Source organism: Diabrotica virgifera, chromosome 10 (assembly GCF_917563875.1).
Source record: "Diabrotica virgifera virgifera chromosome 10, PGI_DIABVI_V3a".
NCBI lineage: Eukaryota > Metazoa > Arthropoda > Insecta > Coleoptera > Chrysomelidae > Diabrotica > Diabrotica virgifera.
The window spans coordinates 153,499,640-153,524,748 of NC_065452.1; the positions used below are offsets into that span (position 1 = coordinate 153,499,640).

At 29.7% G+C, this 25,109-nt stretch overlaps 2 protein-coding genes across 14 annotated transcripts in view; one reads left to right on the plus strand and one right to left on the minus strand.

Moving 5' to 3' along the window:
• The window catches only part of LOC114325428 (muscle calcium channel subunit alpha-1), a 759,065-nt gene that overhangs the window by 127,222 nt on the left and 606,734 nt on the right, over positions 1-25,109 (minus strand). For all 13 annotated transcript variants that reach the window (XM_050663510.1, XM_050663508.1, XM_050663509.1 and 10 more), the window contains one exon: positions 23,057-23,109. In XM_050663510.1, the coding sequence (XP_050519467.1) occupies positions 23,057-23,109 (53 nt within the window). The remainder of the gene's footprint in view (positions 1-23,056; positions 23,110-25,109) is intronic.
• Positions 6,767-8,281, plus strand: LOC114325422 (protein peanut-like). The gene has a single exon (XM_028273496.2). The coding sequence runs from the start codon at positions 6,929-6,931 to the stop codon at positions 8,279-8,281; it is 1,353 nt and encodes a 450-aa protein (XP_028129297.1). The 5' UTR covers positions 6,767-6,928.

Sequence of the window (25,109 nt, forward strand, 5' to 3'; positions counted from 1 at the left end):
TATGAATCATATACTGTCTTGAAAATATCTTTTGTTTTGACCTAAACTGTGATAAAAAATTTATTCCAACTTGTACGGAATTACATTTTGATTTACATGTATTTTAATTTTATTTGATCGGTGTACTGATTTCAAAGAACTACATCATGCAGGGTGTATTATGAATAATATAGGGTGAAATTTTAAAATTATAAAGTTTGGAAACCACTTCTGGAATTAAATTGTTTATGTCCTTATTTTAGACAATTATAAAAAATGTTGGGGCACGTCAAATTTTAAATTCAAATGGGCCCTTTATAAACTTAAATCTAAATATGCAAGGTGATTCACGCAAGTACAGCGTTGTCCATGATCGTTATTTTTAATGAATCACTCTGTATATGTTTATGTTCTTAGAAGCTACTTATCAACCTTATCTCAAAAAAGTGTATTATGTAGGGTCTATTATAAATATGACAAGATGAAATTTTCATATTATTATTTATAAATTTCGTCAAGCCATTAAATACAAAGCCGTCAAAGTCAAAACCCAATATATTTACTCAGAAGTTCAGAAAATTTAATGACTTTATTTAGCTAATTTAAAAATTAGCATTATTTAAAATATGATAAATAATTAATTTCAAAATTTTATGTAGGTATTTAAGATCTTGACGAAAATTATACATACTTTTAAAATCTCACCTTGTATTATTCATAAAAGGCCCTAACATAATAAATATTTTCGAGATTGGCTTGTTTAGCAACTTTTAAAGACATAAAAATATACAAGATGTTTAATTAAAATTAAAGATAATGGACTATGCGAGACTTGCGTGAATCACCCTGTATATTTAAATTTATTTATTATTTATTTAAGTGGTTTCCATACATTATGATTTCAAAATTTCACAATGTATTATTCATAATACACTATACATGATATAGTTCGTTGAAATCACGTTCTTCAGCATCTTTTAAAAATATAAAATTATATAGGGTGCTCCATTAAAAATAAAGCTTTTTTTATAATTTTTTAAAACAAGGACAGACATAATTTTATTCCATAAGTGCCCTCCACCCTATATGAGGCCACGAGAGCCAGAGCGGCTTAACTGATTTTGATATTAATAAAAGAAAATGATCAGAAGTTAACAATGTCCGATTGTTTTAGTAGTTGTACGTTGACCAAGAATCGTTATTGGTCAACATACAATTATTAAAACAATCAGACATTGATAGCTTCTGATCATTTTCTTTGATTATGTAAAGTAATGTTAAAATCAGTTAGGCCACTCTGGCTCTCATGGCCTCATACATTCATATATGTATATGTATAAAGGGTTGTCTACAGCTAATGCAGTTTCCTTTCGTTAGCCAGAACTTTACTTTTTTTCGACCTTCTCCGTCTTGCAATCCGTTCGTTGACATGGCTTCGTCGACTTTATTTTTCCAGATTTTCTCGGTCTTCCTCTTATTCTTGTTCCTCTTGGGTTCCATTCTGCAAGTTTGTTTATCCATGTGTTCTGCTCTGCGTACGTGGCCGTACCACTTTAGTCTTCTCTGTTCTATATATTGCAAGGCATCTTTTTCTCCTTGCATTCTTCTCCTTATCTCTTCATTTGGTATTCTGTCTCTTCTGGTCAGACCACAGCATCTTCTCCAGTATTCCATTTCGATTGCCAGATGGGTTTTTTGTTTATGACTCAAATTTCTGTGGGATATTATGTCATGATGAACTATTTTAAATGGGAAATAAGCCACAATTTTACCAAAAAAATGAATTTATTAATGTTTCGACGCCCAAGTCGGGTGTCGTTGTCAAAATTCAAAATAATACTAAATAAACAAAAATGTTGTTACTTAGTAAAAAATTCTACTAATAATTTATTTAATCTGACTTATTTATATCGGCAATTCAGGCATGTATTATACATTTTAAAGTAGAAGACTTTAAAATGATATTGCCAATATTGATGGGTTGCGTTCCTGGGATGACTTTACTAAAAGATACTTCATTCGATTACATGAAATCAACTCCAACTCAAGAATATCCGCCACAAAAATCATAGCATGTGATCTGTCTTTAAAAAGACAACCAAATGCAACGATGGCAGTAAAATTCTCGCGCCAGAGATTCCAAAGTAAATCAAGAGGGAAAACCAGGAAAAAACCTCGTGATACTATCTTTTATAAATATAATACATATTTCATATTTTAGTATTATTTATATAATATTTATGTATTATTAATATTATTTATAATTTAAAATAGCATATATACCTTAAAGTCAGAATTTGGTATTACTTTTTGGGAGTAAATTAAATGTAAGCCCAAATACGATGTCGGGATAGTATCACGAGGTTTTTTTCCTGGTTTTCCCTCGTGATTTACTTTGGAATCTCTAGCGCGAGAATTTTACTGCCATCGTTGCATTTGGTTGTCTTTTTAAAGACAGATCACATGCTATGATTTTTTGTGGCGGATATTCTTGAGTTGGAGTTGATTTCATGAAATCGAATGAACTATCTTTTAGTAAAGTCGTCCCAGGAACGCAACTCATCAATATTGGCAATATAATTTTAAAGTCTTCTACTTTAAAATGTATAATACATGCCTGAATTGCCGATATAAATGAGTCAGATTTAATAGATTATTAGAAGAATTTTTTACTAAGCAACAACATTTTTGTTTGTTTTATTATTTTGTATTTTGACAACGACACCCAACTTGGGCGTCGAAACGTTAATAAATTAATTTTTTGGTAAAATTGTGGCTTATTTCCCATTAAAAATAGTTCATTATAAAAATGCCACAAGAAAATAGCTTCAGAACAACATTATGTGGTGATACTTCGTAAATCATTTTTTTTTCACCTTGAAGTTCTTATTCTAGATTACACTATGGAGTTGTCTAATAAAAGATCTTGTTTGTCTCAATATATTTTTTTATCTCTTCTTCTGTTGTTCCGTTTTCAACATTATAAAACCCAAACATTTAAAATTCTTCTTTCCTTTTATTTTTACTTGTTCTTCTATTTCCAAATTTATGACGTCTTCTTCAGATGTTGTCCAATGTTCCGTTTTATTTATATTTATTTCCAGGCCCACCTTTTTCTATTACTATTTTAGTTTTCTTTCCATATAACTGATATCCTCCTCATCTTGAGACATAACCACCTGATCGTCTGCGAAACACAATGTGTAGAGATAGTCGTCCCTCTTCAGTATTCCCATACCCCTACATTTTGACTTCCAAGTTGTTAGTGAGTGTTCTAAAAATATTTTAAAAAGAGTTGGTGACGTTGGGCATCCCTGTAGTAATCCTTTAGTTGTTTTGAAGTTAGCAACTACCTTGTTTCCGATTTTTATATTTACTTCATTTCCACTGTATATGTTCTTGATTACTTGTGTTAGGTTAGGCGGTATCCCTATTTTTGTCATTGCTTTGTACAGTTCTTTCCTTGGCACGATGTCGTATGCCTTCCTGAGGTTTACAAACGCCAGGTGTTCATCTCTCTTCTTAGCTCTTTTCTTCTCTATTGTCTGTTAAATTGTATGGATATGATCTAGACATGATTCGATCCAATCTTGACAATTCCTTATTTATAAACGATAAAGGATAATCATTTTTTAATAAAACATATAGACCAGGGCGCATCTGTAAAAATATTAGTACATTTGGACGTTGAGAGGTGACTCTTTTGCAGAAATTGCTTGAAAATAAATCAAATAAAAATATTTGAATTATCCTTCCTCTCAAAAAGGTCCGGAACATTGTTTAAATAATCAAAATGTCAAAAAATTAAGTAAAAATTCGATTTTTTTCTTGGTTTTTTGATTATAACTTTAAAAGTATTCATTTCCGAGAAAAGTTGTACTGACATAAAAGTTGCGTAATTAAATTTCCTACAATATAGAATTGGTTAAAAATTTAAAAAATAGTCACCCTTGTTGCAAAATAGCAATAATTGTGAAAAAACCATACAAAAACAAGTATTCGCATTTTACGTTTTTCAACCATTTATGCTACACTTAGGACCTTCATATTTCACCCTGAAAAACTTTATGATACAGTAAAACAATACTTTAAATTTCATTAAGATCGGTTCAAAAGATTTTGCAAAATAAATTTTGCAATCCAGCTTTCGTAAAAAAAATTCATTTTTTCAAAATGTTACAGGACTGAAAATAAAGCAGATAGCAAGTTGAAAATTTTTTTGCGTATAGAAGTGTACTGTACCTGTCATTTTCAATTTTACAAAATTAAAATCGATTAACACCACGGCGTCAGGAATTTTTTTAAATAAACATTAATTATTGGTGCTACGCGCAGGACAGCGGATAGTTTGCTCTGATTGGGCATTCCAATGACCTTTTACAATGATTGATACATTTTAATTTTTATTACATTTCGATATAAATAAATAAATTTGTTTATTGCAAAATAAAAACACATACTCTATCTTTTAAAATAACACTTTTATTAGCAAAAACTTTCTTTGTTCATATATTTTAACTTAAATAATAAAAGTTTATTATTTTTAAACATATGCAATTGTTTAAACAATATTTCACAAACAATAATAAAATTAGTTTGATTTTTGTGGAATTAAAATATTAAAATACATCAAAATATAGAGTAAGATAATAATATATTAGATAATGATTGGAAGAAATTTTGGTGGAAATCAACTTGTGTGAATCGAACACCGCTGTCCTGCGCGTAGCACCAAAAATTATTGTTTATTTCAAAAACTTTCTGACGCCGTGGTTATTAATCGATTTTAATTTTGAAAATTGCAAATAAAAGGTACAGTACACTTCTATAAGCAAAAAAAATTTCAACTTGCTATCTGCTTTATTTTCAGTCCTGTAACATTTTGAAAAAATGAATTTTTTTTACGAAAGCTGGATTGCAAAATTTATTTTGCAAAATCTTTTGAACCGATCTTAATGAAATTTAAAGTATTGTTTTACTGTATCATAAAGTTTTTCAGGGTGAAATATAAAGGTCCTAAGTGTAGCATAAATGGTTGAAAAACGTAAAATGCGAATACTTGTTTTTGTATGGTTTTTTCACAATTATTGCTATTTTGCAACTAGGGTGACTATTTTTTTAATTTTTAACTAATTCTATGTTGTAGGAAATTTAATTACGCAACTTTTATGTCAGTACAACTTTTCTCGGAAATGAATACTTTTAAAGTTATAATCAAAAAACGAAGAAAAAAATCGAATTTTTCCTTCAATTTTTGACATTTTGATTATTTAAACAACGTTCCGGACCTTTTTGAGAGGGAGGATAACTCAAATATTATTATTTGATTTATTTTCAAGCAATTTCTGCAAAAAAATTTGAGTCACCTCTCAACGTCCATCTTAAAATAGATGCGCCCTGGACTAATATGTTAACAATTGTTTTTCTTCTAAGAATGAATTTTCGTTAGAACAAGTAATTTTGCTCTATCATATAAGAACTTAATGATTCCCTTTTTAACGTTGATGTGATTTGATTTGTAATTGAGATATCTGTTGGTATGTGTTGGTTTTCTATACACTTGAGTCTCATATCCAGTATCCTTCTTTGAGACTAAAACATCGAGGAAAGGCAGGGTGTTATTATATTTATTTTCCATTGTAAATTTTATTGTCTCTTCTTGATCGTTTATCATATTTAGGAATGTATCCAACAATTCTGATCTATGAGGCCATATTGAAAACATATACATCTACATGTCTCCACCATACTGTGGGTTTTAAATTTTGTTTAGAAATGATATTAGTTTAGAAATCCTTCATAAATATATTAGCCAATAATAGAGATAAAGAAGAGACACATTGCTAGACCAAAATTTTGTTTATAGAATTCATTATTTAGTTAAAAATAGGTATTATTACTACATAATGTCAATAACTCCATTATAGCCGATACATTTAGTCTTGTCTTAGTTGTCAATGTATTACTTTTCTCTAATTTCGTTTTGATTATGTTTAAAGTTTTGTCTAATGGCACATTTGTAAATAAACTGTTTATGTCAAAACTTACTAAAATATTATTTGGATTAAATTCAATATTTTTGATAATTTGTTTAAAAAATGTTCTGTATTTTTTATAAATGTGTCATTATTATTAGAATGGTTTTATAATGTTTAATAAACATTTTGATAGTTCACTACAAAGAGAATTGATGGTACTACAAATGGGTCTAAGTGGAATATTTGCTTTGTGAATTTTCGGTACTCCATAAAAATGTGGTGTCTTACTGTAATGAGGTGTCATTAATTTTCTTTTTCTTTGATAATATGTTAAATCATTTTTAAATATTTTATTTTTATTTTATTTTTTTTTGTGACGGATATTCTTGAGTTGGGGTTGATTTCATGTAATCGAATGAACTATCTTTCAGTAAAGTCGTCCCAGGAATGCAACTCATAAATATTGGCAATATCATTTTAAAGTTTTCTTTCTGCTTTAAAATGTATAATATATGTCTAAATTTCTGATATAAATGAGTCAGATTAAATAAATTATTAGAAGAATTTTTTGCTAAGCAACAACATTTTTGTTTAATTCATTAATATTTTTTGTATTTTGACAACAGAATCCGATTTGGACGTCGAAACATTAATAAAATCTTTTTTTTAGTAAAATTGTAGCTTATTTCTCATTAAAAAATTAATCTCTTTGTCTGTTATGACTATTTTTTCTGTTTATATTCAGATAAGTAATTCATTGATTTTTTCAGCTCTGAATGACCAAAACTTCGGGCGTGGCTAACCAGATAAACACTACTCACCACCAGTAAAATTGGTAGTTGGAGAAAGAAGAAACCAGCCATCAAATCGACGAGACTGTTTCGATAGTGCGCGACCTAAGTGGTTACTAATTAATAATACTAGCTTGAAGGACGTAGTTAAGTGTCTTTTTCCAACAAAAACCAATAGATATGTCTTTAGAAACAACATCACCTGATTCTAATAGAGATAACACAAGCCTAGAGTCCATTCAAGAAATCATTGTAGAACGTCCAAAGCATATGGAATTAGATGGGTTTGTAGGTCTTGATAATATTCCTAAACAAGTATTACGAAAAGCTGTCAACAAAGGATTTGAATTTACTTTAATGGTCGTTGGTGAATCAGGCCTGGGAAAATCAACATTAGTTAACTCAATGTTTTTAACTGAAATCTATAATGCATCAGATTATCCCGGACCTTCTCAAAGAGTGAAAAAAACAGTGGTTGTGGAAACAACAAAAGTACTATTGAAAGAGAATGGTGTTAATCTCTTGCTTACAGTAGTAGACACTCCAGGATTTGGTGACGCTGTCGATAACAGTAATTGTTGGACACCTATAATTGAATTTATAGAAAGTAAATACGAAGATTATTTTAGCTCAGAAATGGGGGTTACCAAAAAAACCATGCCAGATCCACGTGTTCATTGCTGCTTGTATTTTATTCAACCCTCGGGTCATGGATTAAAACCTTTAGATATAGAATTCATGAAAAGACTATGCACTAAAGTTAATATAATTCCAGTTATAGCGAAAGGAGACACGTTAACAGCAGATGAGTGTGTTCTCTTTAAAAAACAAATTTTGAATGAGATTGCTCAAAATAAAATTAAAATATATGAATTTCCAGACACTTCAGAGGAAGAGGAAGAACAAAATCAAAACAAATCGCTCAAAGATAGAGTACCATTTGCAGTCGTAGGAGCAAGTACTGTAGTAGAAGTAGATGGCAAGGAAGTTAGAGGACGTAAGTACCCCTGGGGTATCGCAGAAGTAGAAAATTTAGACCACTGTGATTTCATGTCTCTGAGAAACATGGTAATATGCACACATTTCGAAGACTTTAAAGATGTCACGCATAATGTTCACTATGAAAATTATAAATGTTGCAAATTAACAGGCCTTTATGTAGACGGTAAACCAATAACTAAACATCCATTGGCTCAAATGGAAGATGAAAAACTAGAACATGGTCTGAAGTTGAAAACGCACGGAGCTGTCATGGAACAAAGGTTCCATTTGAAAGCTCGTGAAAAGCAGGAAATATTAACAGTTACCGAAGCAGACCTAACCAGAAAATACGAAGCCACCAAAGAGGCTCTGGAAGCTCAAGCGAAAGAGTTAGAAGAACAACGTCGCCAGTTTGAAGCTGAAAAAGAAGCCTGGGAGAAAGAAAAGCAAGTTACCTTAGAAGAGTTGAGAAGACTCTCTTTAGAAGGAAGGACGAAAGAAAAAGAAGGTGATGGAAAGAAGGAGAAGAAAAGGAGGGGATTTTTTTCATAGTTGACAACTTCTAGTGAAGTCTGGCATGAAATCTCCTGTGGTTGGTTTTTGACTGACTGAGAAGACAAGACTTTACAAATAATATAAACTGCTCGTCAAAAGTTAGGGATATAGAAAATTCTGCTGAGTTTCATAGTTGATTTTTTAGACGGATTCCGCTATTTTTTTTATTTTAGCCTTTTCTTTAGTATTTACACAGTTGTGCAAAGGTTTACTCAAACTTATTTTTTGTACTTATACCGGGTGGAAGAAAAAAATATGTTTTCTTGTGTTAAGTTTGAGACACCCTGTAGGGAGAACGAGGTACAAATGTGAGTATACATCAGAATAATATTGTGGTCTTATGTTTTGTGAACATGCAGTTGTTTGGATGTCCCTGATATCTCTAGAAACAAAAAAATAGACGGTTTTGTAACTTAACATGTGTTTTAACCGAAACAAAAGTTTGAGACACCTTGTAGGGAGAAAAAGGCATAAAGGTGAGTATACCCCGATATTATGTTGTAGTCTCATATTTTTTGAATATTTTATTTTTTTAATTTCTCTGATATCTTTAATAACAAAGAAACTAGACGGTATTACTCTTTAATATGTTTTTCTATGTTTCACATGTGTGATGTGACGCATGTCGTCAGTTAAAACACATATTAAAGAGTAATGTCGTCTAGTTTCTTTATTATTAAAAATATCAGAGAAATTAAAAAATAAAATATTCACAAAATATGAGACTACAACAAAATATCGAGGTATTCACCTTTGTGCATTTTTCTCCCTACAAGGTGTCTCAAACTTTTGTTTCGGTTAAAACACATGTTAAATTACAAAACCGTCTATTTTATTTATTTCTAAAGATATCAGGGACATTCAAAAAACAAAATGTTCACAAAACATAAGACTACAATACGACTTCGATATATACTCCCATTTGTACCTAGTCCTTCCCACAGGGTGTCTCAAACTTAACATAAGAAAAACATTTCTTTTCTTCCACCCGGTATATGTACAAAAAAAAATTGAGTAAACCTTTGCATAACTGTGTAAATACTAAAGAATAGTCTAAAATAATAAAAAAATTAGCGGAATCCGTTAATCTGTTCATGAAAAAATCTACTATAAAATTCAGCAGAATTTTCTATATCCCTAACTTTTGACGAGCAGTTTATTTCTAGATATATATCTTGCTGTTAAATATAGATTGTAATGGGATATAACATTCCAAAACCTCTTACATGTGTTTTATCAATCAGTAAGTACCTTTAAATTTTGACTCAAATTTTTTTAGGAGAAATTTCAAAATTCAATATTTGGAAATATTAGAAAACAGCTATGTTACTTTGTATTTTTGAAACGTGTAAAATGTTTTGGTAATTTTAAAATGCTATTATTTTTTGTTTAATCAATTTTTTCTTTTATTTTTATTACCTAGTTGTTTCTTTAATATCACTTTTAATCATTACATTTTCCAATTTCTTGTTCTCTTCTATTACTCAAGTTCAAAATTTTAATGCAGAAAATAACTCTTTTGTATTTGTGGGACTGAAAACTTAAATTTTTATTGGAGAAATTTCTAAATTTGAAGATATTTTAGAAAACAGCTATTTGCTTTGTATTTTTGTGAAAAGTGTAAAATGTTTTGGTAATTTTAAAATTGTATTATTTACTATTTAATCAATTTTTTCTTTTATTTTTAGTACCTAATTTTTTTTTTCATATCACTCAATCTTCATTACATTTTCCAATTTTTTGTTCTCTTCTACATATTTTCCATGTTCAAGATTTTAAGGTAGAAAATAACTCTTTTGCTAGTATAAACGGTATAATAGATCATCTACTTTCATTTGGCATACGCAGAATTGCCATATCTTCGTTATTTTCCGTGGTATGTTATTGCAAAAGAATGGTCTCTCGGTTAAAAAAAGGATAACTTTCAAACTAATTAACCAATGGGTTTCAAATTTTGAGGGTTTGTTAAGTACCCCAATACCCAACTTTGGGTGAAACACCAAAGTTTTATAAATTTAATGTGAAGTAAAACACTCCCTGGTGTAGTTGGTATACTTTAATAAATATTTAAAATTTTTAAAAATCCAAAAGGATTACGTTCAAAACGTTTTCGGACTTATCAGTCCATCATCAGTGAACTCCCTGTCCTTGAAAAAAGGCACAATGCCAAACACTGGTTAAGTTATATGTTCCAACTACATAGTAAAACGTATAAAATAGTTTGGCTTAAAGTGGATGCCAATGGATTACTTCCAGCAATACTATGCTCTACTGCTTCACGTTAAAATATTTTTTGTTATTAGGTCTTCATTGATAATAACAAAAAATATTTTAACGTAAAGCAGTAGAGCATCATGTTGCTGGAAGTAATCCATTGGCATCGACTTTAAGCCAAACTATTTTATACTTTTTACTATGTAGTTGTAACATATAACTTAACCAGTGTTTGGAATTGTGGCTATTTTGCAAGGACAGGGAGTTCACTGATGATGGATTGATAAGTCCGAAAACAGTTTGGAGTAAAACTTTTGGATTTTTAAAAATTTTAAATGTTTATTAAAATATACCAACTACACCAGGGGTGTTTTACTTAACGTTAAATTTATTTAACTAGATGGTATACAGCCAACCTTCCGGAATTATCCCGTTTTACCAAAGTTTTACGTTGGTTTTAATAAAAGTTATTAATAAATAACGATTTTCACTTTTTTGTAGTTTTTGAAACAACAAATTGACTTTTTACCTTTCAAAAATCAACATTCCCAATGTTCTCAAAAATAAAATTTTGTAATTTTATGTTAACTATTTGGCATTTTAATGGGGTGCAAAATATCCAAAAAATCGCGTTTTTTGTACTAAATGGTTAATAATTATAAGACGGCGCCGAACTCCAGCCAGAAAACTTCAAAGTTTTCTTCCTATAGGTCTATAATAATTAAAAAAGTTATCAGATATTTGAATAGTTCAGTGTCCCGAACATGGGGTATTTTTTTTGCATATTTCCCTGGAGTAAATAAGGGTACGTTGATTCTGAATGTGAATTTGAATTGAGCCCAAATCACGACCAAATTTTTCACAAAATTAAAAAACCTTGTCAGCTATTTTGTACTACGGCAAAGAAGTACCTTATGGATATTTCGTAAATTCCATTAAAATTATTTCTTCAAAATATGTACTTGGTATATATACAGAAAATATTTCAGTATAATATTTTGATTATTTCATTTCAATGGCAATAAAATAGTTGTTTACAAAATAGTTATTGTAGTTAGTCAGGTGTTTGTAATCATCAAATTGTGTTTTGTTTTCTGAGTGACTAATGCGTCATAATGTGATAAACTAAGGTGTAAGAACAGTCATGATAGAATATTTAACATTCTTAGTGATTTACGATAGCAAAGTATGAACAAAACAACAGAAGTTATCAAGGAATTTATCACGCTTGCAAATCGTTCCGTTCAAATGACAAGTACATACCGCGCTTTTTGATAACGGCCGATTACAATTATGTTGTAAAATGTATGTAAAATGTGTGTAGTTGTAATCGTGCGTTATCAAAACGTGCGTTAAGCTCCTGTCATGTGAACGGGGCCTAAGGACTCGTCTAAATTAACTCTATTTTGCGGTGTAATTTTTCCATAAAAAATCTGCAGAACATAAATTAAATCACATATTCTGGGACAAAAAATAGTTCGATTGAACCTAACTTATTTACCTTAGTACAAATGTGCACCTTAAAAGTGTTACAACCCTTTGAAGTTACAAAATGAAACTCGATTTTTCACAATAAATTTTTTATTGATAATGGACATTTGGCATTTTTATGGTAGGAACATCTTGTTGTGCTACCACAACATGGCAGCACAACATGCACTGGCATTCTTATGTCAGGAATGACATTTGTGCACTCCATAAAAAATTTATGGGGGTTTGTTTCCCTTAAACCCCCCCAAATATTTGTGTACGTTGCAATTAAATTATTATTGTGGTGTATATATTATATCGGTTTCATAGCGTTCTACGCCTTTCCGTTCCTAATCGCCACTCCTTTCTATTGTGGCAGTCTTCTTCTCTTAAGTTTCTTTCCGATATCGCGTTGGAGATGCCCTTTATCCTTGTAGTTTTTGATCTTCCTCGTTTTCGTTTTTCTGTAGGGGTCCATTCTAACACTTTTTTGGGGATTCTCCTTTCGTCCATTCGTCTTACGTGTCCGTACCAAACTAGCTGTTGTCTTTCGATGTTATCTATGATTGTTCTTTCTACTTCCATTTGTTGCCTAAGGTCGTCGTTTCTTATGTGTTCTAGTCTAGATCTTCTTGCTGACCTTCTCCAAAAATCCATCTCAGTGGCTAATAATTTATCTTTGTATTATTGTGGCACTATTATTTAAATACAATTTTTCTAAAACTTATTTGCTTCTTAATACTTTTTCGATAAGTTTTTATCGAGATATTTTGAACATTTGTAAAATCTTTTTCATCTTCTTTTTATATAGACATGATTCTGTCCGTCTTTCAATGTGCCAGGGAACTGAAGGCTCCCCTTCTTCTTTTTTGTTGTGGTATTTAATTTAAAGCTTTCTTTGGTCATCTATCTTCATTCATTCGTTTCACGTGACCATACCACACTAGTTGTTTCGTTTCAATTCTATCTACACTGGAATATACAGTATTTGTCCTCCTTCTAATATCTTCATTCCTGATGTGATCTTTTTTGGATATACCACACGCTCTCCTTAGATAATCCATTTCTACTACTTCTATTCGTTTTCTACCTTTTTTCGTGATCTGCCAAACTGCTACCCCATAAGTCATAATAGGCTCTACCAAGGTACGATAGATTGTCAATTTTGTTTTTTGTCTTATATCTTTAGAGCGTAGTAGAGAGCTTATAATGTTTACCGCTTTTTTGCCCTGCTGCGTTCTGTTTTCGATATCTATTTTGGTAGTGCCTTCTTTGGATATTATAGATCCGAGATATTTATATTCTTTACATGTTTTTGTGGTTATAATTTCTAAATCTGGATCTTCTTTATCATCCCCTATTTTAAGATACTCTGTCTTTGATATATTTATATTGAGGCTCCATTTTTAAGATTCTTCATATTCTTCATATTTTCTTCTGTTTCTTACCAAATTATTAATATTGTCTACCTTGCATCTCCCTCGTATATTTGTACTTCTAGCTCTGTCCCTCTGGTAGAGTACATAGAGTACTATTTTCATAATATTATTACTAATAGGTCTTTATGATCTTACATAACCATGTAAAATAGGGGGTTGCAGGGAACAAAAATCTTTATAAAATGTTTATGGGGTTCACAAATTTCACTGTTCTTTTTTTTATAAGATGTTCCTGCCATAAGAATGCCACGTGTTCATTTTCAATAAAAAATATAATAGTTTTTGATATATTGGAAAAAATCGATTTTCATTCTGTGACTTCAACGGTTGCAACTATTTTTATGTGCACATTTGTAGTAAGGTAAGTTAGGTTCAATCGAGCTATTTTTGGTTCAAGAATATGTGATTTAGTTTATGGCCTGCCTTTTTGTTACACTCTGTAGTTTCAATAAATATTTTGTTAGTATTTTTGTCAGTTTCTGTGAAAAATTTCGAACACACTTTTCCTAAAAACCTGACAGAAAAGGAGAAAAACTAAGTACATATTCTTGATCAGCATACCCAGTTACTAATTAAACCTGTTAAACTTATTATTATACAAATGAGCTTTTTTCTCTCAATATCCTCAACTACAGTTGTTAGTCAAGAGAAACAGGGAATATAGGGCCATTCTCTGTATGCCAAATGAAAGTAGAAGAGTGATAGTATCAAAGTGTATTAAAAAAAGATAAAGAAAATAATTAATTTACTCAAAAAACCTAAAGCCAAATTTTTGAAATTTTATAGTTTATAAACATTTGGAATAACTTTAAAAATATTGTCCGTAGAAACAATATTTTTATAAATTCGGAAAGCTAGTATTTTAACACGAATTCTTAAATAAAAAAATTAGCCTGGGTTCATTTGGGACAAAGTTAGCCATGTGTTTTTTTATTTCACAGCTAATTTGTTTATAATAATTAAGGAATCTCATTGATGCCATTTTAAAGAATGGGATTTGTATTTTTTGTTAAAAAATTTGCACAAACATTGTTCTTTCGCAGCACCTTCTACGAATGTTTAAAAATGTAGTTCAAACGGTTGCTAGGGGGAACCTACAAATCCACCGAGTTAAATACCGAAAAAGCAATAGTTTCAAATTAATACAATTTTCTGTATCTCCGGATCAACTCAATGGATTTTTCTTTTTTTAATTTGTATGTAATTTCTACGTACACTACAAATATGCAATTTGTTTATAAATTTAATAATCAACAGTCAAATTTGTTTAAACAATTCTTGAAAAAATTATTTTTTTCCAAAAATCTATTTGTTTAATCATAGTATCATTAATGATCATAGAAAAAGTTAAAGTATACTGTACTAAATAAATTATTTTTATTAGATACTTACTTATTTATTGAAGATAATTTATTTATTAAAGTATACATTAACTTTCTCGATGATTAATAATGATAGTATGATTAAAAACATGGATTTTTGGGAAAAATTATTTTTTCAAAAATTGTTTAAACAAATTAAAACTGTTTATTAATTAATAAATGTCTAGACAAAATGCACATTTGTAATGCAAAGAAAAATTATATACAAATTAATAAAGAAAGATCAAAATCTATTCAATAGATATAGAAAATGACAATAATAGTTTCCAGTTGCTTTTTTAGTTTTTGAACTCGTGCATTTGTCGGCTCCCAGCTCCCCCTTCACTTACCACGACTAGTCACCATTTGAACTACATTTTTTAAAATTCGACTAAAATACCAGCTTTTCGAATACGTAAAATGATTCTTTCTACGGACAACATTTTTAAAGTTATTCTAAATGTTTATAAACTAAAAAATTTCAAAAATTTCAAAAATTTCCGGGGATGTTTGAGTGTCCCGAACATGGTCTATTTCTTGCTTATTTCCCTGGAGTAAGTGCCCTCTATATCATTTGTTGTTTTATTACATCATTCCTTATTCGTTCGGATCGTGATACTCTCATCGATCTTGTGATGACATCCATTTCCGTGGCTTCGACCTTTTTCTTATATTTTTCGGTTATTCTCCATGTATCGGCTCTATAAAGTAGGCTAGTTTTAACCATTGTCTCATATATGTATATGTTCCATTTTCTTTTCTTTGATATTTCTTTACTCCATAGAACTCCGTTTAAGCATGCTACAGCTCTTCGTACTTGTATAATTCGATGTTCTATTTCTCGTCCTTGCACTGAACTTTCCAGTCTTTCACATTCGTTGCTCTTATGTCTCCTTCTACATCATCCAGTCATCTTCTTCTGGGTCTGCCTCTACACTTGGGCCACAGTGGTGTCCAGTTAGTTATCCTTCTCAACATAATATGTTGAGATATTATCTGATTGTAAGAAGGGATTTTATGTATATAACTATATATTTTGTCTCTTTAATTCTTTTTCAATTTCGGCACGTGTTTTCATTCGTATTTCTCCCTCTCTTGTTAGGTGGCCCAGTATTGTTCTTATTATTATTCTTTCAAATTTCAGAAGGATATCTTCCTCTTTCTTTTAATCGTCGTTGTTTTCGTCCCATATGTAACAACAGGTCTTATATATGTAGGTTCATATTTGTTTTGTATTATGTGTATTATATAATATTATATTGTGTATTATATTATGTGTATTATATTATGTGTATTATATTATATTATTCAGGTCCTATAATATAGATTGATCTTTGTTTTGTATTATGTGTATTATATTATATTATTATATTCTGCGTTTTTTATTTTCAATCTAGAATTGCACCATTTTCAACATTAATTCAGCTTAGTTTTTACTCATAATTAGTGATTAACTACTTAATGCACACAAATTTCAACGTTACTGAATAATAGGGTTGAATAATGATAGGGTTGAAATTTTTCTTACAAACTGACGATTTATTTATTGCTCCAAAACCGGTTAAGATATGCAAATGAAATTTGGTAAGTTTTAAGAGTTTACGCATTTTTGATATAAAAATAGGAATTTAATATTCACCATTGGCGCGCATATAGGTAATATGACCCTTATGTGTGCCAATGATGAACATAAAATTCTTAATTTTATGTCAGAAAATGCACAATAACTACCTTTTAAAACCCACCAAATTTTATTTGCATATCTCAACCGGTTTGAGAGCAATAAATAAATCGTCAGTTTGTAGAAAACTTTATTTCAACACCCCCATCTCGGAAACGAAGCATTTGCGGACATACGTTTATAAAGCAAACTGTCATTATTTTTTCATGCAGAATTACCCCTTAAAGTTTGCCATACTTATTTAAATACACCCTGTATTGATGAAAAACAAGGCTAGTTGTTAAAGTACCTAACTTTTTTTATTATCCAACATAAGCTAATGAGTCAAAAAATAGAAGGTTAAGAAAACATGAGGCTACATAATAGTTGGGTTTTAATTTCAGTATTTTATAAATGCTGGAATATTCCACAGGGTGACGTAAACTTTGAGAAAAAATCACAGTTTGATTGGTACACCCGGCATACAATGACAATTTACCTGTCTAGCAACAATATTATTACAACGATATTGTTAAAGAATAAGACTGTAACATTAAAAAAAAAATACTTAAATCTGACAACAGATTTAGACAATTCGAGACAATAAAAATACCCAATTCTTAAGGCGGTGTGTTAATTTCTTGGAAAAGTGCATAAGTATATATTTTAAGTATTTTTATTTTAGAAAAATTTAATATTTTAGTAAAAATATATTTAAAAATCTTTTATTTTAAAAATTTAATTTCGTGTGGTAAATCATAAGTTAATGTATACCACATACCACATACCACATTACAATTTCTGAAGTAATACATTGGTTCCTTTCTTATTCTCTTTCTGTAAACTACACTGCAAACACGGCAATTATAATATAAGAAACTTGTTGATGTTGATGTATATTTACAAGAAAGTCCTGAAATGTTACGTGTGATTCATCCTATTATTCGATTGGGAGACACGGACATTAAAAACCACAATTCTTAACAAATTAGAAGCATTTGGATTGTGGTGCTATCGATAGATCCTAAAAATATCATGCGTTTCGCACATGATACAAAGTATAACATAATACAGGGTGAAATTTAGTTGTACATTGTTTACAATGTAAAGTACATTTAGTAGTACAGTACATTGTTGAAAACTTTAAAGTATGGAAACCTCTTACGGAATCAAATTGGTTGTGTCCTCATTTTAGAAAATCATAAAAAACGCTGTGACCCGTCGATTTTAATATACAGGGTGGTGAATCGGAAAACGGGCCATAGGATACTCAATGTAAAATTCTAAACTGTTGAATTTCTGCTTCCCTAATTATGTTACATCAAAAGTCATGAGAAGTTATTTGTAGAGGATTGAAATCTGTATTAGAAACAGAAGTTACAATTGTTCTACGATTTAAACACATTCCAAAATTTTGAAAAATATAATGTATTTACCGCAGTAGGTATGTGTGGGCATGTTAGGCCACACGTTATTATTTAACTGACAGTGAGCACATTATTGACTGAAGAAGATATCTTTATTATTAATACTTCTCCTTAACTAAAGGTATCTTATCAACTTTATTGTGTTTTAAACAGTAATTGATAAAATAAATAAAAAAATTGACAGTTCAAATTGTTAATATAATAAATTTATTGTCAACAAATGCAACCTTATACACATTATGGTATTGCGTGTGGCCTAACTTTGGCGTATTACTCTGAAAAATGTATTATATTTTTACAAAATTTTGAATAATTATTGTTCGTAGAACAATATTAACAGTTGTTTTCAATACAGATTTCAATTCTCTACAAATAGTTTCTTATGACTTTTGATGTAAAATAATTAGGGAAGCAGGAATTCAACAGTTTAGAATTTTACATTGAGTTTCCTATGGCCCGCTTTCCAATTCACCACCCGGTATACATGTGAGCTTTTAAAACATAAATTTAAATGTACAGTGTGTTTCAAGCCTAGTATAGTCCATGAGCTTTATATTTAATGGAACACTCTGTATATTTTTATATTTTTAAAAGCTGCTTAATAACCTGATGTCAACGAAATACGTCATTTAGGGTTTATTATTAATAATATAGGCTGAAAGTTTGAAATTTTCAAGTTGGAAACCACTTATGAAATAAAATTATTTGTATTCTCATTTTAGAAACTTATAACAAACGCTAGGATACATCAACTTTTGAATTCAAATGAGCGCTTTATAAACATAAATTTAAATATACAGGGTGATTCGAGCAGGTCCATCATAATCAGTGATTTTTATTTTTAATGAAATACTCTGTATTTTTTTATGTTTATAGAAACTAATTAATAACCTCATTACATATATTGATACTTAGTTTAGAAAAATAATATTTATAATAATACATTTATTTAGTGTATTAGTGTGATAAATTATTCATTTCAAAATTTTATGTATTAAATGTCTTGACGAAAGTTGTAAATAATTCAAAAATTAATATTAATATTTTTTGTATTTTGACAACGATACCCGATTTGGGCGTCGCAACGTTAATAAAATCATTTTTTTAGTAAAATTGTGGCGTATTTCCCATCAAAACAATTTTCTATGTGACAAAGTGCCACAAGAAAATAGCTTCAGAACAAAATTCAAAAATTTCACCCTGTATTATTCATAATAGACCCTACATAATGTACTTTTTTGAGATCAGGTTGTTTAAAAAATGTATAAGATCTTTCATTAAAAATAACGATCATGTACTACGTTATACCAGCGTAAATCACCCTCTGTATTTAAATTTATGTTTATATAGCGCCTATTTGAATTTAAAAGTTAACGTATCCTAGCGTTTTTTATAATTTTCTAAAATGAGGACAAAAACAATGTTATTATTAATGGTTTCTATACGTTATTTCACCCTGTTTATAATACACCGTACAAGATACAGTTCGTTGAAATCAGGTTGTTAAGCAGCTTTTAAAAATATAAAAATGTACAGGGTATTCCATTAAAAATAAAGCTTATGGACTATGCTAGGCTTGCGTAAATCACCCTGTACACGTGTACACATATATTTACTTTTAACAATTTATTCCATAATTGTGTTCCATCCTGTATAAGAGTATAATAAAACCAGAACTTGTACAAATTACGTTTTACCAAATCGGTTCATTAAGAATAAATGAGTTAAACATAACACACATAAAGAAAAACATATTCAGAATAAATAAATGTGTACCATATGTTGTTAAGAGGGGGGTGGGGTGATTTGAAATCAACATTTCAAGCACATTTTTGTGAATATTTTTTAAAACTCATCACTCTATCATTTGAAATAAAAAATTTAAAAAGAGTTAATTAGATTATGAGTTTCTAGACATAAAGCACTCGAGTTTTTATTTTCAACGATTTTTGAGTTTTTGGTATCACTCAGAAGTCAAAAAACGAAATTATTTTATAAAAAAGGGCATATTTATTCATGTTTAACAAAAAATAGGCATAGATAAAAAAATATCTCGTCAAAGTTACCTAACGAAATGTCTAACGAAAATCTATGCAAAACATCAGGTGGATCGGTTTAGTACTTTTGAGTTAGAATGTCCACCTCCTTTGAAACGAGCAGTTTTGAGAAAAGGCGTTTAAAGTTTTCCTTCTGTCAATTTGTCTTCTTTTTTGCCTGTTAAATCGCAAAGTAATGCACACCAGAATATGTTTTTGAATCGCGGAGTAATATACAAAAATACCCCAGGCTGTGGGTGAAAAAACGTGATATAATTCAGGAATTTTTAAAACCTATCAGGTGTTGTAAAGGACGATGCCAGGAATAACTTCTACTAAAATGTAACCAAAAATATTGTGCACTTTTTTTTATTGCGATTTTCATTTGTTAAATTTGCAATTTTTAATTTTTAATGATTTTTAATTTTGTAGTTTAGGATATTGATTTTAGAGAAAAACCTTTTAATATAAAGTTGTAGTAAATTAAGAAACCTACAATTTGAGCTACGGTAAGCTTAATTTCGTTAATTGGTTATTGCAAAACAGCCTGCGAAAAGTCCAAAATGGCCGTTTTTTACAATTGCATTATTTATTGTACAAATAATTTTTTTTTATTTTTTAAAGCTTTATAATGAAGATCTTTCAATTCCAAACATAAAAAAAATTGTTAAGCCAGATTAACGAATGTCGAATGGCTCGACACGAGGTCAAATGTCGAAGGCTATAACTTTTTGAAAAAAAATCGTAGAGAGTTGGTGAAACATCCAATCTCCTTCCAAAGAGTTATGTTTTCATATTCTGATGTAAATAATTGCGTAAAACATTTTTAAACCTCTAATTTTTGGGTTTTAAAATAAGGGGTCAAATTTCGTTATAATCATTTAGAGCTGAAGCGGCCCTGTACATCCTATGAGTTTTTAACTTACAGATTGTTGCTGAAGATGAAACGAATATTTATAAAAAAAATAAAAAATTTCTACGATTAACTGAAGCCGAGATAATTTTTGAGTTTGAAAATAAGGGAGCAAATTTCGTTATAAACATTTAGAGCTGAAGCGGCTCTGTATATCCTGTAAGTTTCTAACTTACAGATTATTGTTGCTGAAGACGAAACGAAGATTTATAAAAAAATTAAAATTTTCTACAACCAACTGAAGCCGAGATAATTGTTTTTTTTTTCTTAAATCGTAGTGCCTTTATTTATAACAATTAAGAAATTATTTTACAGTAATTGACTAAAGAAAGACTTATATTATCTTAAAATAAAAATTATTATAAAATATAATTACATTTAATTATTAAAAATTATTTTTTAAATCGGTGCTTTTGCAAGCGGTTGAATTTTGCAAATCGCCCGGCTCGCTTCAAATCCGCGCGCTCGGAAAATTTTTACGTAACTTTTATTTTTTGACAGAAAACAATTTAATAATATTACCATTATAATATACAGTCTATTTACCACTGTATTTGTTTTTCTTGATAAACTTTTATATGTGAAATCCAAAAAGAATAGTCACTACAAAAAGAAAAAGTTTTATATTGTACATTATAGTAAAAAGTAACATTATTATTATTATATTTATATAACAATGAAAAAATTAAAAATATTGTTATATATTTCATATATATGTATCATTTTTGTAATATTATTTCTTCAGAAATGAAATTTCACATATAAAAGTTTATCAAGAAAAACAAATACAGTGGTAAATAGACTGTGTGTTATAATGGTAATATTATTAAATTGTTTTCTGTCAAAATTTAATACAAGTTACGTAAAAATTTTCCGACCTCGCGGATATGTAGCGAGCCGGGCGATTTGCAAAATTCGGCCGCTCGCAAAAGCACCGATTTTAAAAATAATTTTTAATAATTAAATGTAATTATATTTTATAATAATTTTTATTTTAAGATAATATAAGTCTTTATTTAGACAATGACTGTAAAATAATTTCTTAATTGTTATAAATAGAGGCACTACGACTTAAGAAAAAAAAAATTATCTCGGCTTCAGTTGGTTGTAGAAAATTTTTATTTTTTTATAAATCTTCGTTTTGTCTTCAGCAACAATCATCTGTAAGTTAGAAACTTATAGGATGTACAGGGCCGCTTCAGCTGTAAATGTTTATAACGAAATTTGCCCCCTTATTTTCAAACCCAAAAATTATCTCGGCTTCAGTTGGTCGTAGAAATATTTTATTTTTTTATAAATCTTCGTTTCATCCTGAGCAACAATAATCTGTAAGTTAAAAACTCATAAGATGTACAGGGCCGTTTCAGCTCTAAATGTTTATAACGAAATTTGCCCCCTTATTTTCAAACCCAAAAATTAGAGGTATAAAAATGTTTTACGCATTTATTTACATCAGAATATAAAAATATAACTCTTTATAAGGAGACTAAATGTTTCACCAACTCTCTACAATTTTTTTTCAAAAAGTTATACCCTTCGAAATTTGACCTCTTGGGATAAACAATTTATAATATCTAAGCAACAAATTTTTTAATCTAGCTTTACAATTTTTTTATGTTTGGAATTGAAAGATCTTCATTTTAAAGCTTTAAAAAATAAAAAAAAATATTTGTACAATAAATAATGCAATTGTAAAAAACGGCCATTTTGGACATTTAGCAGGCTGTTTTGCAATAACCAATTAACCAAATTAAGCTTACCGTACCTCAAATTGTAGGTTTTTTTAATTTACTACAACTTTCTATTAAAAAGTTTTTCTCTAAATTGAATATCCTAAGCTGCAAAATTAAAAATCATTAAAAATTGCAAATTTAACAAATGAAAATCGCAATAAAATAAAGCGCACAATATTTTTGTTCACATTTTAGTAGAAGTTATGCCCGGCATCGTCCTTTACAACACCTGATAAGTTTCAAAAATTCCTTTCAAAAATCGACCTATTTCTCACCCACAGCCTGGGGTAAAAAGGAGGGGAATAGCTGTTAAACGTTTCTCATTACGCTCAAGCACGCTGGCGCGAAGCCGCTCCAGGCTAGTCGAAAGTAGAGATATTCAACATGCTGTATCTCTGACAATTTTGCTCCGATCAATCTTAAAATTTCAGAGTATTCTTGAAGTTATGTACTTTCAAAAATTTGAAAATTTCAAACCATACCTCCCCCTTAATACGATCAATAAAGCATAAAACTTACTTGCAATCATCTGCCGTCATCTTGGATCTATCAGTACAGTGCGACAACTTTCCCTAGACATAACATTGTAGATATTATTGTAAGTATACATTTTGGATAGGAATATTAAAAATTAAATCAGAGGTTATTTACTAACGTGCGCAAATTTTGAAAATGAAAAGCGGTTATTTTGCGTGGTTGGCAAACACAAACACTACAAACATGCAAAAGATCGTGCATATTAATAACAGGTATTACAAAATGCGATCACTTGTAGTCATAACTAGTAACAATATTATATTTCAGGACGAATATATGTAATATAGTCAAATCAGGGTGCTACAATGAACAATGTATGTTAACAGATGTCAATTTGACAAGACAAAACATCGTAACATCCTCCTGCATCCATTTAATAAGCCTATCAAAGCCTGATGTAACCAAATGGTGCAGCGGCAAAATGTGATGATTTTTACAATGTTACTGTGCTTGTATAGTGAACCATGATTATAGATATTATTCAATAGCCTAAATCTAATATTTACCCACTTATACCTATAAATACCTAGTGTCATGTAGGACATACCCATAAAAATAGCAAATCCTACATTACTCACTCGTATATAGTCCAGAAAATAAGACTTTTCTCCTGAAACTGACCCCAAGACAAACGACAGTTGTTTTGAGTAGAATGGACCTCTATAACAAGAACATACTTCTCCAGGAAATTAACGCACCACCTTAAAAATGGGTCATTTTTGATGTCTCGAATTTCCTAAACCTGTTGCCCGATTTAAGTGATTTTTTAACATGTTATAGCCTTATTGTTTAACAATATTTCTGTAATAAAATTGTTGCTAGACAGGTAAATTGTCATTGTATACCGGTGTACCAATCAAACTGTCCAATCAAACTGTGTACCAGTCAAACAATATTTTCTTAGCATTCTGTTGTTTTGATTCATTCGCTAATGTTGGATAATAATAAAGTTAAATAAGTATGGCAAACTTTAAGGGGTAATTCTGCATGAAAAAATAATGACAGTTTGCTTTATAAACGTATGTCCGCACATGCTTCGTTTCCGAGAAAGGGGATGTTTTCTTACAAACTGACGATTTCTTTATTGCTCTAAAACCGGTCAAGATGCATATGAAATTTGGTGAGTTTTAAGATGTAGCCATTACGCATTTTTGATATAAAATTAGGAATTTAATATTCACCATTGGCGCGCATACGGGTAATATGACCCTTATGCTCCAATGGTGCACAAAAAAATTCTTAATTGTATGTCAAACAATGCACAATAACTACATCTTAAAACCTATCAAATTTTATTTGCATATCTCAACTGGTTTTAACTATCATTATTTTTTCATGCAGAATTACCCCTTAAAGTTTGCCATACTTATTTAAAAACACCCTGTATTTATGAAAAATAAGGCTAGTTGTTAAAGTGCCGAACTTCTTTAACATCAGCGAATGAATAAAAAAACAGGATGTTAGGAAAACATGAGGCTACAGTTGGTTTTATTTTCAGAATTTTATAAATGCTAGAATATTCCACAGGGTGACGTGAACTTTGAGAAAAAATCACAGTATCATTGGTACACCAGGTATACAATGCCAATTTACCTGTCTAGCAACAATATTACAGCGATATTGTTAAATAATAAAGCTTCGACATGTTAAAAAAGCACTTAAATCGGACAACAGGTTTAGGAAATTCGAGACAATAAAAATGACCAATATATAAGGTGGTGCGTTAAGTTCTTGGAGAATTGTATAATATGTCTCCTGCAGACTATTTACTGGATTTAATTACTTATTAACGAATTAATATCAACATCGTTCAATTTTTGCTTTTTTTCATCTTTTAATAAAAAGTGAGACAGTTGAAACAAAATTGAGCGTACGGAACTTATAAGACATATAAAAACTTTCAAAATGGCGTTTTTAAATGTTTCTATCCTTATTTTTTATTTAGAAAATTGCGAAATAAGTCAGAAGATTAGTTTTTTATTAGGAATGAAGTAAATCCCCTTTTTAAGTTCACAGCAGCTTTGTTACAATTTCT

Coding starts and splice junctions, on each gene's coding strand:
- LOC114325422 (XM_028273496.2), top strand. CDS start 6,929: ATGTCTTTAGAAACAACATCACCTGATTCTAATAGAGATAACACAAGC.